Below are 18,615 nucleotides of genomic sequence, written 5' to 3' on the forward strand. Positions count from 1 at the left end.
ACCTGTTCGAAAAAACAGAGGAGACTTATACTAGAAAACAGGGGTAAGAAATGCCTCTTCAGAATATTTTTTAAAACAATCCATGCAGAAAGAAATTTGAGAACGTTTTAAAGTCTGGGAAACAAACAACAACAATAACAAAGAAACAAAACCCACACGCAGACCCCAAAATCCTCAGCACATCAGAGCTAGCGGAGTTGCTGGCAGCCTTGGTGAACTGAAAGCTGCACTAATTTGCAGCTCAAATCAGATTCCCAAAGGATAGGATCACTATGGTTCCATCCTGCCTTCAAACAGTGGGGGGGTCACATCTTCTGAAATTTAAAGGATTGTCTAAAAGTATGGTGCTTTTGGTTTGGGGGATCAAAAATTCAAGTAGAATAACAAAGAACAAGGAAAACAAATTCCACAAGCTGTGAAACCTTGCTACTTAAGATAATGACAGAAATGTATGACTGCTTCCTTCCCCGGCAGAAAGGAGAACAATTAGAAGGCTGAAAACAACAGGCCCTTTGTACCAGCACGTTATGTTTTGCTGATTCTATTACCCATTGGTTGGGAGATAAGAATAAACAGGACAACACCCTGTCTAACCCCAGGAAGAGGGGGTGGAGGGGGAGCTGGTTACTTCATTCTTGGGCATGGATGTGCACACTATTTCTTCGCAAATCGAGGTACTTAAGAAAATTGTGCAAGCAATAGTCAGGAACTAGTAGAAGCATTCAGAATCCTTTCATTGCACAATCAAATCTTTTAAGAGTAAGCTGTGTGTAACAAAGAGCTTGATAGTTTTTCTCTACTGTGAAGGGCACTGAAGATATTTAAGTAATTGGTGATTATTTCTCTATGCCCTTTATTTATCAATCCTATTTTTGTTCAGTCTTTGAAAAACTTAAAAATTAGGATGAGTAAACATGTAAACATAGCCTCCTTCCTTGTGACCTATTGCATCAAAAAAGCTTGCAAGGAATCAATCAGCAGTCACCAGGGGAAAGAAAGGGACAAAAAGGGGAAGTTGCCAGTCTGGGTGCGAGGTGCTCTGATGTTCCCACAATGGAGAATTCTGCCCAAGGACAGCAGATGCTAAACCAAGTTAGGTTCTAACCAGCCAGTCACCAGATGGTATGGCACCATTGGTCTCCAGAAAACCGAGAAAAGATTTGATCTTTCTTGGGACTGTCTCCGCATACACCTGACTAACTGGAACCATCAATCTCTACTCAACCTCTGCCATTTCTTAGCAGCTCTCCCTCACTCTTCCCATACCGGTGTGTGAGTGGCTCAGGTGACCCAAGCCCTGAGGGACCATGCCAGCTCCTGGTATCCAAAATGAGTTTAAGGAAAGCCATTCTAAAAGCTTATTGCCCTCCAGCCACACTGGCCTGCTTTCTGCTCCTCCAGCCCACTCCAGTGGTTCCCACCTTGGGGCCTTTGGATTTGAACTTACATGCTCAGGATGCTGGCTTCTTCTCGTTCTGCAGTATCATCACAAACGTCACTCTTTAAAGAAGCCTTTTCCTCCTAACCCTAATGATGGTACCTATCCCTAGTCACTCTGTCTTAACTTGGTTTTATTTTCTTCATAGTACACATCTTAATTATTTGTTTTTATGTATACCATTTTCTCCCCTGACTAGAATGTAAGTTCCACGAGGACAGAGACCTCATCAATCTTGTTCACCCTTGTAGACTCAGTATCTTAAATCCTACCTGGCACACAGTACATGCTTAATAGAAATTTATTGCAAGAATGAATGAATAAACAAACAATGAACAGATGAACAAGACAACCTTGTACAGAACCAGTGGAAAAAAGGTCAAAGCAGAATTTGTCACCCATCATCAACCACACTCCCGCCATTTTTTTTCCAACTTTCCCTGTGGGACCGGAGGTGAAGCTACATGTGAATGGTAAAGCAGGGAAGCAGAGCGAGAGAAGCCATGGCTGTTTTATTTGGTGCTCTAAACATAAAACCACTCTGAAATGATTTGCAGGAGATTCTTGAAATTCAAATAGAGAAGGAAAAAAAAGAATGGCTATCAGCAAGGTAGTTCTGCCAACCTAATTATGCCCCGTGACATGTAATTGTGAACTGCTGAAAGACAAATGGTGAAGCAAGAGAGTTATTATAAACACATACACAGATAAGACTGAGGTGTTAATTTTTAAGCAACTGTCATAAATCTGGTTCCAGGATATTATTCCATTAACATTATTCTTATTATAACAAAGAGTCTAAGCATGGTGACGAGCTCCTTTCATGTATTTCTCAATACCTAGGAAATTAAGTTTACTAGTCAATCCCTAGCTGAGACACCTGAGAAAATACGAGGACACAATGAAAATGGCAGAACACCAGTTACACCAACATGAAAAGAGCTTTTCCATACATTGGAGATCATTTAAAATGCACTCGAATCTTCCTACAGCCATCATATTACACAATCCAAGAAATGTATACTCAACAGCTCCTTATGTGGCAGATTCAGCCTCTACAGAGGCAAAAATAAAACGCAACAGAAACAGAAAGCCCATACTTAGTAAATGAGAAAAGTATAGGAATGGAACTGTCAATAGTGTCTTAAAGACAAACTAGTGATTCTTCTCAGAATCAGAATGGAATGAAAGCATCTCTCCCCTAGAACAAGGATTCAGAAAAGGATGGGGGGTGGGGCAGGGAATAAGTAATAGCTCCTATTATATTAACAGGTGACAAAAATCATGAGGTGCAGTATTGACAAAGGTTCTAATTACTGCTATGCTTGAAAAGCATTTCAAATTCTAAAATGTTGTTTGTATATTATTTACCATCTAATAAACTGATTTGTCATTATCACACATTCAAGTTGTACAAATGTGTTTTTTCCCGCTTTACTGAAATCTCAGAATCGGGCTCAAAAACAGACTCAGAGAGGAGAGTTTTACGATAACTCATGCAAACTATGATACATAATATTTAAAATACAGTGAAATCATTACGGATATCATCCAAAAATTTAAAAAGTCTTTAAAATGGTTATTAATAATGTACCCATTTTAGTTTGCGTGGGAATGTTTAATGTCATCTACCAAAAAAGAATACTAAAATGGTATTCATTATGATTAAGACCTAATCACTAAAGAAATCCAGAGGTATGGAATTTGTAATCATGCATACATGTTTGTAAAATATGGACTGGAGAAAGAACCATTTAATTTACCAAGAAGCCCTTTGATCTCTCACGAATTATAACCAATAGGATGATGGCAAGTTTCAGTGTGGAGGTCTTTCTGGATGGCTCCTACTAGACTTGGGGTTCCTCTATTCCTGTTTAGGGTACACAGTTGATCTACAAAGACTGTCATTTTTGTTCCAGCCTTGCTTTACAGAGCCCCAAGCAAAGCCCTCCCCATAAATAAGGCAGCAGGACCCTGGGAGCCAGCTGAGTCATAAACCTCACTCAGTCGCATGTGGCTCAAGGTGTTGGGATGTTGAGAGAGTCGAGCCAAGCAAGTGGAATCAATTTAGCTCAGAGTCAGGAAAAATAGAGTGCTTCCTCCCACCCCCCACCTGGCAGGGGAAGATACCACAGTCCCCCCTCCACAGCTCAAATACAGGGAACGGTAACTCAACCCAGGAAAACATCTAGGCCAGGGCAGACATTTTCCACAGTCTAAAAAGAAAGAAAAAAACGGAAAAAAAATGATATTTGACAACAAACCACAAGTTTTTAAATGTACGGTTCTCCTGTTTTTAAACATAAAAGCAGTCTTGTTGCTGCTAAGTTATTATCACCATCACATTTTTTGACATTTGTGCCCAGTACTACTTGGCCTTAGGGTCCTTAGGCATATTGCTTTAAAAATACAGAGTTAAACATGTTTAAATCACTTTAAATATCTCACAAAGCAGCAAACAGACAGCCTGCCTGCTTGGGCATGCAACCTTGAAAAGAGAAGCTTTACAGAATTGCCTGCAGGTCAACAAATTCTGGTTTGGCAGACTGATGTCAGGAAGGAGCTATAGAAAATAAGGTCCTCTGTATGAAAAATACTCTGCCTTTGCTTCCCTCAGGTCAGAACTTGGAACTCTTAGCAAACATGCCCTGAACAACTGCAACTCTCATAAGGTGCTAAAAACTCCCAAACAATACGGCCCCTCAAAATTGTGTACAAATGAGAAACATTTAATGAACAACCCTTTCTTCACCAATAATTCTGCTTAAATTAAGTCCAGCAGACTCTTCAAAGGGACCAAAGAAGACCCCTTGTTAAGACAAATTCTATATATAGACATCCAAGACAATTATATGATGCAAAAACCAAATATATATAATTATCCTAGTTTCTACATTCCCATTATCTTCATAAATATAGGATAAAAATCAGTCTAAATGACTTTCTCAGACCTCCTCAAGGATTACGACTAGCCAGCCAGCTTTTAAAAAGTATATGTATATAGTAAAGATCAAAAGCAAATGTTCTGGTCAGTTCTTTTCTACTCAAGGGTTTTACTAAGAATGTGTGCCGTTTTCAGGGAAAACACCACAAATGACAGCTGTTCAAAAGCATGGAAATTAATTGGCAGCATGAATTTCCTTGACTAATAGGGAAAAACTTACAGTCACGTGTTATGATGAGCTTATTTTTCCCATCCTTAGTGAAGGATATTCATTGTTAAATGAATAAGATTTTCGAATAGAAATACAACCAAATAAAATCCTGAGTACCTAAGTAAGTAAAACGCTGCATGAAACACAGCCACCTATTACTGAATGAACAATGGCATCAATGAATGGATTTTAGGTGTAAATAACATATAAGGAAAGGTTCAGCTTGTAGGTCTTGATTTTCTACAGGTAGAAACTAAACCGAGACAACAATAAGAACAATATATTTACTGTACTAAAAAACAGTAATAAGACAAGCGACTCCCTCCAAATTCCCCCAGTTAGCCATGTGCTTTGAGCTATTTTTCTAGCAGTGGTGTGATTTACACTGATCCATCCACAGTCTGACACAGGGACTCTCAAGTCGTTGCCCTTGTGACCAATGGTAAGAATGGATGAGACAGCTGGTCAGGATTAGGCAAGCAGCCTGTGGCCCTGGAACCAAGTTGTGTTACTCTGTCCAGAGCTATGACCTTGGGCGTCTTAGCATTATGCTCTTACCACCTAAGCTAACCAGCCACTGATCAGCCATGGTCCAACATTTATCACTCTGGGGGCACAATGTGTTCAAAATCTCAGCATGACTTTATTTCATGGCCTTTGAATTGAGTCCAAGACACTCAAAGACTCATGCATAGCGGACTCTACACACAAACTGCCCCTCAAGGCAGCAATGAGATGTCCAAGCAGGAGTAATGATGGCCCTTCCATCCTAATCGAATGACAGCTCTGACAGAGCTCAGGCAAAGCAAGAGTCAAAGAATTTCCAGAGCATGTTCTCCAAGTGCCACAACGGAACAACATACCTGGCCATCCCCAGACTTGGAAAGTTGGCAGGGACAATGAGTACATCCAGCCTGGAGAACGGGTGTGTTCCCAGGACAGAGTGTGCTGCTGAGAGGCAAGGAGGGATCAGCCGCAGAAGGGTCTCTTGGCAGGCACCCTTGAGGCACACTGGGGCAAAAACCCGATGAGGAATGATCTCCTGGGTGGTGGCAGAAGCATTCTGGAAGCGGCAGGGGTATTCCATGTGACCACAAACGCCAACATACCTGGGAACAACATGAAATAAACAGATGCAGTTTATGGTAAATCAGGTTTATTCTTCTTGCCGTGAAGGTGCGGAAGTCTCACAGACAGGGACAACTTCGAAGAGACAGCGGTTCAGACAGGCTCACTAGCAAAGACAGTTCATTTGAGTTCTTGGCTTGTCTGTTTCTGTGCAGCAGTGAAAAATTACAGGTCGAAATACTTACTGATGTGCTCAATTGATTGAGTAGTTTCAGTCTAAGCTAAATAAAGTAGTAAAATCTTGTTTCAGAATAAATAGGGGGGAAACCCCCAGACTCAAAACAACAAAACAACCCCCCCACCAAAATAAAAAGCAATTTCTGCCCTCTAAAATGTGTTTTTCAAATATCACCACAGGAAAAATTTTCTCCAAATGAGAGATGATTCATAACTGATAAAGGAAGGGACAGTACAACCAAATTAAAGATTCCATTCCAGAATTTCCTAAAATAAAAGATGTGGACATAGGTAGAACAATGAAGCAAATGACAGTAGAGGTTCCAACTTGTCAAAAGAACACAACCCATTTTACTGAAAAGTAATCTAGGTGTTCTTTACAAAGGCCATCAAAAGTTAGGCTGGTAAGGAACACAGAGGCACTTTTGATACAATATTTTCCCCAATGCACTTTCAATACAAATTTAATTGAATCAACCTTTTACGGAAACAGATCAGAGCCCAGCCCGTACTATCTGACCACTGCCAGTTATTCCGTCAAAGGTGGAGCTAAAAACGAATTCCTAGAGCCTGACTCACAGGCCTCAAGAGAACCTACCTACCCAAAGAAATCGACATCAAAGGGAACTCTGTTTTTTCACCTATTAACATGTCCTTTATTCAAACACAATGGAAAGTCCCCTAATTTTAATTTACAAATTATAATTCTAACTATAGGTACTTATTAGATTCACAGTGAATACTGAAAAACCTTAAAATGCTGGCACATCCCAATATGAGCAGACCGCAACACCTCTCCACGTTTGTGAAGTGACTTTCACCTGATCAAGGCCAGCACTGCCCAAGAAGAGCCACACAACTGTGAAGAAACGTCTCACCCGCCACAGCATGGTGCACAGGACACAGCTGCCAGCACTGATGGCGTTTCACCACAGTTGAGGGTAAGAAAAATCGATGGAGGCTCATAAAAACCTCTGCCAGGATAAAGTGACAGGAAGAAAATAATTATTGACGTTGAACCCTAGCCAGAGTCCCTGGATTGATAACCTTGCCTTATGGAGAAAGTGAGTAAAGTTGCCTACTGGTAAACATTTAATGGAAAAGGCTGCAGTGTCCACCTAATGACAGAGACTCTACTGGCGTATCAATTCAATCAAAGGTCTCACGAAGTGAAAAAAGCCATTTATTGAATAAAACACCACAATATCTTTTCCTAATGTATTTACATAGGTTTATAATGCGCTATAGTAATTTAAGCTTGCACTCTCTGAAAAGCTTTCAGAGCATGTTAAGTAATGGAGAAATTGGAGGTGAAGAGGCATCTTCAGGACAAAGGGCATAAGTTTACATTCTATCTATCAAAGCACAGTTTTGCAAAGAGGTATTCAATTAGCGTATGTAGAAACACACCATGAGGCAAGACTATTTCTTGCAGGCAAGAACCCCAAAGGTTAGAGAATAGTTTGAGGTAGCCAATGCTATACCAAGAAAAAGTCAATTTGTTCAAGAGAAAAGGTGAGTTAAATTCTCTCTGGACATGAGTGGCACTAGCCAGAGTAATGAAGATTATTCCAGCTGTGTGACTTAGCATCATTTTTCATAATCAAAGCCTGGGAGAAAATGCAGGACTTTAAGGCAATCAAGCTATGGGTAAGTGGGACCACTAAGGCTCCCAATAAAGATGGAAATAGCATTAGGGAAGCCACAAGTGGGTTCTGACATGAGGATCAGGAAACCTGGGCTTCAGTGGCTCTTTTCAGGCTGGGTAACTGTGACCCGAGGCAAGCGACTCGGCATCCAGGGCCTCTTTTTCCTCATCTCTAACACGGTCTCAGGAAAGCGGCTGCTGTGGGAGGGGAGGAATTGACTGGAGACAGGTGTGAGGGAAATCTGGGAGGCGACAGAATATTCTCTGTCTGGTTTAGGGTGTACGCAATCATCAAAAATTCATCAAGCCAAACACTTAATATCTGTGCATTTTGTTGAATGTTCATTATACTTTAATTAAAAACAAACAGAAAACTTAAAATGGTTTCTAAGGTTTCTTCCGGCACTATCATTCTATGACAACTCGCCACATGAGCCCCTCTTCATACAACACCCATGTTCCTGAAGCAGTAAGGGAATACTGTACTTTTATAAAGACATGAAGAGTCTTCCATAGAACGAGAATAAAATCAAAAGTGCTGTATCCTCCTTTCACACTCGCCTTCAGTTGTTCATCTCTGTATTTGTGCTTGCTCCAATACACTCTCAATATCCTCAACAAATCAAGCATTTATAAATAGCTATTCCTTGTGCCCAGACTTGTAATCAGAGTACAGATTTTAATAGTAAAGATTAATAATAATACTTGATTTTCCATTATTAATAATCTGTAATACCAATGAACATAAGAATAATAAATAAAAACTCCTACCACAAGTGCTACTGAATATTTACTCTGTGCCAAGCACTGTTCTGAACACTTTATATGCATTATCCCAATTAATCCACACAACATTCCTAAAGAATAAGAACTACTTTATCACATCGTGAGTCATCATAAGCTCCTCCCTCCTGACCCTCCTTCCTCATATACCTCACTATGCTTCCTGAGTAAATTTGGATCCTGGATTTTTCTCGAGGCTGAGCTCAGCCGCTCTGTGGTTCTCCAGTTTCCTGCTGCTCCTTGTCCATATTACCCATCAATACTGCCAAGAGGGGAAGAATGGTGACATTTATTTCAGGCTGGTACATCATGGGAACTAGACCACTGGTTCCCTCTTAGACAACTGCGGGGCTGAAATGATTTTACAAGAGGTTTTCTAAGGAGTAAGAGTGACCATGTTTTACTCAGAATCACAAGATTAGAAATTGCCTCAAGAGGTTCTCCTTCAGCCATCCTCTTGTTTCAAGAAGGCACTGTACTGAAACCACCTAACACAAAAGTTTTCCTGCCATAGGTACAAAAGAAATTGCTAGAGAAAGTCTCCCTTGGGAATGCATATCCTTTTTTTCATGACCCCTTCCTCGGTTCAACCTGACAATTTAGTGAATATTTCCTGCATTCTTGCTCTATTCAAGGCACCCAGGAGGGTGCTACAATGTACACACATATAAATCAATCTCTGATCCTACCTTTGAGGAGTTTACAGTTTTGTTGGGAGAAAAAATTAAAAATTCTGATAAGTACAGTGACACAGATTACACAATTTATTAACATGCTTTAGCAAGCAAAGTAGATGCTTGCTAAAAATCTTAAGTGTTCAAAATCCTACCACCAGCCCCCAATGTGTCATTGGCAATGATGTCAATATACATGATGATGCAGTAAGGTCCAAAAGCCAGAGGTGTTTTCTTAGGGCGTTCAGTATATTACAAAGCAAAATGAGGTATGTGCAACAAGAGACAGAAAGCTGAAACATCCTGGGGGAGTAAGGGCTGGAGAAACACCAAGCCAGGAAAGGTTTCTCTCATAGTGAAGGGTGTACTGGAAATTGGCATTTTATATATACATTTCACAAATATGTATGTATTTTACAAATATAAATATATATATTTCCTCTCTATATATGTCACATATATATATGTACACATACATATATAAATGTATATATAAAATTTTTTCTTTTGTAGCCTTTCAAAGACATAGAGCAAGGGCCTCAAGCTCCAAGGTTCACAAGGCAACTCTTCATAGGCTTTACAGCTCTAGAGAAGACCTCTTCCTCCATCAAGTCTGCCCTTCTTTAGGAAGAACAACCTCAATGCCTTTTCTTCTTCCTGGTGCCTATTTTCCATGCTTTTAATTATTTTTGCTGAGTTCTTCTGAATTTTATCCAAGTTTCTGCATCATGCTTAAATTGTATGGCCCCAAAGTGAAGACAATGCTTTAACAAAGGCCCCGAAAAGTTAAACATAATACAAAGATTCCCCTGTGGCTGAAGGTTATGCTGCAGCCAAATAAAACTAACAAACTTTCAACAGCTTACCTAAGTGCCTCATACCTAACGGATTCACTCAAATGCTCACTCAAAGCACACTAGTGTATGTGTGGAACTGGAGTGGGAAGAGGAAAGGTTCTTCCTATATTTCACACGAACAGTGATGGCAAGTTCCGTGACCAACACTTTGGGACCCAGATGAACACTTGAGGCAAGTGAAAGCCTATGGTATGTAAGGCCCCTGTAAAAGTTACATTTCTGTGACTTGAACTGGTGGTCTTAGGAAGATCTGAGGTAGAAAGGGGGTTGGGGAAGGCAAGGCGACCAGATGTGAGCATAACCAAAAACACCATGGCAGTTGGCACTTCAGAGCACCTTTGCTGGCAAATTTAGCATGAGCCAGAGATGTAATAGATAAAAACACAAAGCCACCCTCTGATGACTAAAGACAGCATACATGAACCATGCAACCAGGGAAGGATTAAGCAAATGTAAGCTATTATTTGATCAGCAGTTCATTTCTGATGGACAAGCACAGTGATAAATGAAGGGAAAACTTAGTCATAGCAGGTCAGACATGGAAGGGCGTGTGGGAGGGACTCCATTCCTGGGGCCTCTCGATGTGTGGAATGGCACCCTTCACCTCTCTCCCAAGCTCATCTGATGGTCTTGGCCACTCTGGGCTTTCTGTTTCCCAATCTGCTTGCCCACAGAGGGGATACTTTCTGGCCGTGAGGCAGGCTGTGTGTATCTGTGTTATGGAGGCTGGCAGCGGTCCAGCTGGGTGGGTAACTGGTGGGTAAGTGTGTCTAATTTGGAAATGGAGTATTAGTCCTTCGAGACGGTGCCCCTGAGCACTCCCTCAGTGCAGCTTCCGTCAATAATACAACCTTTATTTTTGCTCTCCTCCTGTCTGTTTCTCAATTGGTTCTGAACTCAGGAGGACAATAGTGGAGTCATAGTGACCTCTTCCCCTAAATCCCAACAGAAATTTCAGAGAGCATGTCTTCCCAGAATCCCCACTTGATGTGGCCGTGTCCTCCTCCCCTCACAATTGTGAATGCAGGAAAAGTGAAAAGCCACTTCAGCTGCTTCTGGGCAGCAAAGAAAACAGAGAGGAAATGGTTGCTGCCCACCCTTTTACCTCGTATCTCTGGGAATATGACTAGAAAGATAAAATACCACATTTCTTTCTTTGCCTTCCCCTAGCCTTCCTAAGGCACATTTTCCAACTGCACACCTCCTCCAGCAGTCACTCAGCCCAGAGAGTGCAGTGAAGAGCAGAGTACTTCTTCACCATGAAGACTTTGAGAGCCCAGAGCAAAATCTTGACTCTGCAGAGAAGGAAAGTATGGCATTGCCCAAATGGCTTTTGCAAGCCCAGCAGGGATGGCACCTTCAGGCTCAAAGGCAATGCTCTTGACTTCTGTTTTCTGTTTCACACAACATACTCCAATCAGTAACAGTGGCTCAGTCATGGAGCTAACTCTTCAGGTGGGAAGGGAGATCAGACTCCAGGGGAGGCGTCGATGTTACACAGTTTTTTAAAGTCCCCAGGTAAAATTCTGAATGACCTCTCTAGGGGGCTGAGCCTGGATGTGAAACCAGGAACTCACTCAGTAGGAATATGAATATGAACAAGTTGCTGTCTGAAGCCTCAGTATCTTCATCTATGAAATGGTGACAATAACACCTATCTATCTTACAGGATACTTTATAGAGCTCAGGGAAAACAGTTCAAAATAGGTAAGTTACTGAACAGGAAGTGAAAATTACCTCCCTTCCTTCAAAAAGCAAAATGTGGGCAATAAGACAAGCCTGTCACAAGAAAAGGTTCAATGGCTTTATCTCCCAACAATACCAACCACTACAGGTATTGCAGTAAGAGTGAAAGCAATGGGGCAAAATAAAACCAACACAAAAGTAATTTGCACTAAGAGCATATCTTACTTGGTTTTCAAGGATGAACTAACCATCCGTAACCGTTACTCTGGGCTTTCTCCATCAGAAGGTACTGACTTAGTGACTTTCTGTAAACAGGAGAAATGATTAAAGTGAGCTTGGGTGTAGAAGTCCTAGGAATGAGGCATGATGCAATGATGCATGATTAGCACACTTCTGTGCTTCTTATGAGCGTCCCCCCTCTCTGTTTTGGCTCTCAAAGCTAGAAGTAGCCTCTGGTGAGACTGCAAGTAAATATCCAATGGCGCGTACTAATTTTTAAGAACTTTAAACTGATTTTCTCTGATCCACTCTGAACAAGAAGAAATTACTACTGAAGTTAACAGAGCCCTGACCTAGCAGGATTCTCTACACCCAATGGCCTTGTGACAGCTTCCTTGTGCCCTGTGCTCCTAAGGAGGCTGACCAGCCCAATAAGGGAGGCCCACCCCTACCAACACAGTGCTAACAGCAGCCACTGGAGCCAAATCAGCACAGCGGCCTATAAAGCAATCCACCAGACAAGCAACTTCTTCTTATTAAGTTGTGTTTTTGACCAAATAAACACTGAAAACCAAAGTTAAAAGGTATAGAAGGACGGGAAGTGTTGAATCTGAGGATTCTGTTGACTTAACCAAACAAATAAAAATATTTCACCTGACTTCACAGAGGATTTCATATATATTTCTTTTCTTTTCTCTTTCTTTCTGCATAAACAATATGCCCACATTTTTGCCTCTCAACAATCTTTTCCTCCCAGTAGGGCTTTTCCTGCTTTGATTAATTATATTTTGGTTTAGTTTCCCAGCAGAGATGACTCACGTTCCCAGTACTTGGAATAAATGCATCATACTGCTCCTGCGAGTGTTTGTTTTTCAGCAAGTTACCAAATACAAACCTGAAATCAGCCTCAGAAGATGAGAGGGATCTCTCTGTTGCCAGATCATTTGATAAACAGGTCTCTGGCTTCATTTCTGCCCAGGATCCCACTGCAATGGTGAAGGTGGAAGCTGGCATTGGCATGGTTACGTAGTAATGCCAGCTCGAGCACCCTACAAACAGAAAGAGAAAACCCATAATGAGGCCAGTGAATGATTCTGAATCTCACTCTGTAGGTCTTCTCTTTAGGCACTTGAAGAGCTTATGTGATAAGATGGTAAGAGCTAATTATTGGAGGTGGGTCATGTCAACTGAAGGGGCATTATTCCAGGTCTCAGGGGGAAGTGTAAGAGGAATGATGGTTTCAATATAGCCAAAGAGGTTTGGATCTCCTTGAAGATCAGAGATCAGTTTGAAGCCTTTCAAATGAGGTTATAAATAAAGGGTGGTGGTTGAGGTGGTCACTAATAGTTGTATGCAAGAACATGTCTTATTCGTCCTTATTGTCCTGCACAGTATTTGGCATAAAAAAAGATGCTCTGTTGAATGCCTGAGTAAATGAACAAATAAATGTCACTTCTGTGCTGCTAAACTATTTTGTGTAAATTCAATTTAAGTCAAACTAAAATGGATATAGAAGAAAATAATGAGAGTAGGGAAGGGAGATACCTGTGTTTTAGTTCCAACTCTGAAACTAATTAGCTGTGGAAGTTCAAGTCTTCTCTCTCATCCTTTTTACCAGTTAATGTATTGGGCTGGTCCCCCATTCCTCACTGAGCAGATGAAAAACAGGACTAGAGGTTCAGAGAGGTTCAGCGGAGCCAAGGACTCCGAGCTAGTTTGTAACACGGCTGGAAGTATAGTGGGCCCCCCCCACCCCGCCCCGCACCAAGGGTGTGCCTTTACTTAGTCCACACTGTAGAGAAAGACTTTACCAAAGGAACAAATGATTCATAACTTAGAACACTATACTTCCTTACTTCTAAAGTAGGAAAATGATTCTAATGTTTCTGAAATCTGAATGTGTCATATAACCTGCATTAATATAGTATTTTTTTCGGGGCATCTGCTATAAATTGATGGTCTGTCTTAAGAGGAATTGATATCACCTCATATTTTGAAACCTAGTTCTCCACTCCGCATGTTCCTATGGTGGGGGACTTCCATGAGACAGATACCTCCAGCCTCTCTTTCAGTCCTTTACTAACCCCTTTGCAGGAGGTATTCTTCTCTTGCCTGTTTTAAGTTTTACAGGGTTAGACACTCACAGAGCGGCCTGTAGTTGTTCAGTTTGGTTAGTGAGTGGATAAGATGTCAAATTCAGGGTCAAAATATTAACATGCCAATATTGGTCAGCAGACCTAACATGACATTTTTCAAAGAGCTTTACCAGTAAAAATCAATACTAAAGGTTCTTTTTTCATTTTTAAAGATTGGCACCTGAGCTAACAACTGTTGCCAATCTTTTTTTTTTTTTTTTTTTTTTTCTCCCCAAGTCCCCCCAGTACATAGTTGTATGTTTTAGTTATGAGTCCTTCTAGTTGTGGCATGTGGGATGCCGCCTCAGTGTGGCCTGATGAGCGGTGCCATGTCCGCGCCCAGGATCCGAACCTGCGAAACCCTGGGCGGCCAAAGCGGAGTATGCGAACTTAACCACTCAGCCACAGGGCCGGCCCCCAAAGGTTGTATTTTGATCTCCCTGTGCTTGGCTTCTTTGTTTCTCAACTAATTCTGAATTCAGGAAGGTAGGGGAGTCATTATTTATTACTCTCCGAAACTCTACCAACTTAGATCCAAAGAAAGACATTATAGAATTCCTCTGATGGAAAACAATCTTTAATAGGAAACAAAGACTTAAACTGAAGGAAAAAATAAATATGATACCAAGTTTGAATAAATATGCTATGCTATCAAGTTTGGAAGTCACTAGGGGAGATACTTGAAGGAGAAATACTGAAAGGCATGCTCAGAACTGCTAGAAACCCAACACCGAGGCAGCCTTTCTCTCAAACTTGCTTGTAAGTTTCAGCTTGCTTCTGGAATCAGAATGGCCGCTCTTGAGATTACTCTCTCCACAGCTGACTAAGAAGCTGAAGGCATGCTCCTCTTTAAAGAGACAAGCAAATCCAGTGATGCTAGAGCCAATGTGGTGAAGTGTGCAGCTTCTAGTGGGCTTGAAGGAAAACCACAGCTTTAAAGAAAATCACTGCTCTGATCCGAAGTCAGTAAGAAAAGGGTAGAGGCAGTCCCAGCAGTCTTGATAAAAGCATGATGTGGATCTGACATGACAGGCTGTCCTGCACCCACCTCCCTCACTTTTCTGCCTGCCCATAACTAACTCACTCTCTGCAACCGGATGTCTCTTCCTGGTTATTCCATGAAGAACTTCCGTGTGGACTGGACAACACAAGAAGAGCTGATGCAAGTTGTAGAGAGAGTGGAGATGGAGGAAGAGGAAAGAAGTTATAGCTGAGGAACTAGATCTTTTGAACAGTCTTGGTTTAAAAGAAAAATCTCAAATAACCAAGTTCTCTTAATCAAAGGGCTGCAGTCTGGACATTCTTTCTCTGAGGTACATTGGGAAGTGTTTAGCATGGACCATTGAATGTTCCTTTTAAAAACTTCAGAGCCTTGAGGGTTCAGTAAGTAAACAGCAATGGTGAGGCTTTCAGGTAAAAATGGAACATTAAACACATGAGGCTACCTTTCCTTCCTCCCAAAACCCAGTCAAAAGACGGTAAAAGGATTTTTTAAGCCATAAACCAACAAGAAGAGGGGGAATAAAATAGAATACAATAGTTGCAAAATACTGGAAGCTAGAATGCAGACGGAAGAGTGACGAATGACGCAGCAGACCTGAATCCTAAGTTAGCAGTGGGGAAAGACAAGATTCCACCTCATCTTATCCCCTAAAAGCCACAAACGGCTGGGGGTGGAGGAAGTACTAAACTAAGCAGGAGTGGCTCCAGGACTATCTAAGGAGGGCTTAGATCCCTGGATGGCCTCCCCTACTTGGCACACCTGGGCTGTTCGCCCATCCCCCCCCACACCCAAGCAAGAACTGGAGGTTTATCTTCTACAGAGAATAAAGGAGAGGGCCCCTAGACTAGGGGTAGGGAAGGACAATGGCACAGCTGCAGGCAAACGAATGGGATTGCATGAATATATGCACAGCAGATGCTGAGACCACCAGCCATCTTCCCTTATTTGGTTCCCAGAATGCTGGCAACCAGGCTTTTACCCTCTAGGCAGGAGAATGAAAACAGCTGATGCTCAAGAGAAGGCAACGAAGGATACTGACATTGGAGGTTTCCTACAAGCACCCTATGATGAAGCTCCCAGGCGACAAGCCCTGTGCACGCACTCAGAGCTTCCAATCAGCACTTCAGTCACCTATTCCTAAATGCCTGCAGACAAACCAAGAACCTCCAGGCATCCTTCAAAAGCCCCTGGCATAAAACTGAGGGACCAAAACACACAGACACCAACAACTTGGGGGACAGTGACATGCGAGAAGAAAATTGCCCAAAAGACCAATGTATACATACTAAGAGTTAAGAGAATTGACTGCAATGCTGAAACAAGAACAGCATAATGTTAAAAAGGAGCTCTCCAAAGTAAAAGGAACTAAAAACATGAGAGAAGAAAAGAACAACTCAGTAAAAGAGGGTGAGACGGACTATAAAGCTAAGGAAATCTCCCTAAAAGTAGAGGTGAAGAAAAAAAAAGACAGGACAAAAAGATAAGGGGAAAACAGCAATCAGTTCAGAAGGTCCAACATCCAAGTAACAGAAGCTCCAGAAGAAGACAGCAGAGAAAATAGAAGGGAGAAAATCATCAGTTAAAAGACTCGAGAAAATTTCCCCAAATTTAAGTTTCCAGATCGAAAGGGCACACAATACCCAGGACGCTGGATACAAACTGACTTGTGTCAAGATACATCATTTTGAAATTTAGAGCCCTGGGGACAAAGACAATATCCTACAAGCTTCCAGAAAGAGAGGGGGAAAAAAAACACACATAATAAGGACATTTTCAGACACGTAGATTTTCAAAAAAATTCACCTCCCACACATCTCCCACCTCCCACTTTCCTATTCTCTGGAAGCTAATAGAGTATGTAAAGTATGCTTCAAAAAGAGGTAGTGAACCAAGATGAGGCCGGCCGGTGGTGCAGCGGCTGAGTTCATGCGCTCTGCTTCTGCAGCTGGGGTTCACCAGTTCAGATGCAGGTGCAGACCCACACTCGGCTTATGGAGCCATGCTGTGGCAGGCATCCCACATATGAAATGGAGGAAAATGGGCACAGATGTTAGCTCAGGGTCAATCTTCCTCTGCAAAAAGAAGAGGATTGGCAGTGGCTATCAGCTCAGGGCTAATCTTCCTCAAAAAAAAAAAAAAAAAAAAAAGAGGTAGTAAACCAAGAAAGTGGAAGACAGAGGAGCCAATACAAAAGAAAAGCAAAGAGAACCTATAGAATGATGGAGAAGGGCCATCCCAGGAGCCAGCTATGCACCCAGTAGAGAGAGTAACTTGTGCCCACTGGAGCAGATTATAGAGCACCAGGAAAGACAGCCTCAGGAAGATGAAATTAAGAGAAAACCTGATGTATCTCAGCATCTTGAAAGATTTAAACAACTTTCAGAGAGTCTGGGGTTGGTAAATACATAGAAAACCAAGCAAATGAGAAAAACAAACAATAAGACAGTTATTACCTCCATGAAAAACTAACATGTTCTACAGAAATAATAATGTAATCAGTTTTACTACAAGACTCAGCTCTTAATAACCAACATAGATATAATAATATAAATGAAGAATATTGATCTAATCGAAGCTATGGCATTAATTATATTGTGAAGATGGGATTTGGGGAAGGGAGCATGTGTGTGATGGAAGGGGAAGAGAGCTAAATCCTTATCTGCCACAGCGGGAAGACCAACTCTGAACAACCAAGCATCTTATTGAACGACACAGATGTCAGCATCAAATAACCAACTAGAAGAAGTGAAAATGGTTACCTCTAAAGCAGGAAAAATAGAGTGGAGGTACTGAGGACTGCTATTTTGGACACAGAGTATAATAAACCCAAAAGAACTATTTTGACTCTTTAAATATGTGCATTTTTAAGATAAAAAAATTAAAAAACTAATCAGCCAATTAGTTAAAAGGTAATCTGAACAGAAAAAGAACAACATTTTTGGTTCTGAGATTCCAATAAAATAAAAAGTAACTCAGAAGGAAGAAGCAATTTAGAGATAAAGAGCAGGCACTAACCTATTAAGAAATCTTTTTAAGGGGCCGGCCCGGTGGTGCAGTGGTTAAGTTCGCATGTTCCGCTTCTCAGCGGCCCGGGGTTCGCCGGTTTGGATCCCGGGTGCGGACATGGCACCACTTGGCTAAAGCCATGCTCTGGTAGGCATCCCACATATAAAGCAGAGGAAGATGGGCATGGATGGATGTTAGCTCAGGGCCAGTCTTCCTCAGCAAAAAGAGGAGGACTGGCAGCAGTTAGCTCAGGGCTAATCTTCCTCCAAAAAAAAAAGAAATCTTTTTAAGAATGAAACACTGGCAGTGATTTTTTGGATATGACACCAAAACCAAAAGCAACAAAAGCAAAAACAAACACGTAGGACTACATCAAACTAAAAAGCTTCTGCACAGCAGAAGAAACTATCAAGGAAAAGGCATCCTACAAAATGGGAGAAAATATTTGCAAACCACATATCTGATAAGGAGTTAATATCCAACTTATATAAGGAACTCATACAACTCAATAGCAAAAAACAAATAATTCAATTAAAAAATAGGTGAAGGACCTGAAAAGACATTTTTCCAACCCAGATATTCAAATGGCCAACAAGTATATGAAACGGTGTGCAACATCAGTAATCATCAGGGAAATGCAAATCAAAATGACATATCACCACACTCCTGCTAGAATGGCTATCATCAAAAAGATAAGAAATAACAA

At 41.4% G+C, this 18,615-nt stretch overlaps 1 protein-coding gene across 30 annotated transcripts in view; it reads right to left on the minus strand.

Annotated features, from left to right (window-relative positions):
• The window catches only part of AOPEP (aminopeptidase O (putative)), a 376,610-nt gene that overhangs the window by 298,221 nt on the left and 59,774 nt on the right, over nt 1-18,615 (minus strand). For all 30 annotated transcript variants that reach the window (XR_011531426.1, XR_011531425.1, XR_011531428.1 and 27 more), the window contains exons 4-5: nt 12,661-12,814; nt 5,457-5,702 (exon numbers count right to left, since the gene is read on the minus strand). Coding sequence is in view for 24 of the 30 variants with exons in the window: in XM_070589922.1 (XP_070446023.1) it covers nt 5,457-5,702; nt 12,661-12,814 (400 nt within the window). In the remaining 6 variants the exon portion in view is untranslated. The remainder of the gene's footprint in view (nt 1-5,456; nt 5,703-12,660; nt 12,815-18,615) is intronic.

This window comes from Equus przewalskii, chromosome 22 (genome assembly GCF_037783145.1).
Source record: "Equus przewalskii isolate Varuska chromosome 22, EquPr2, whole genome shotgun sequence".
NCBI lineage: Eukaryota > Metazoa > Chordata > Mammalia > Perissodactyla > Equidae > Equus > Equus przewalskii.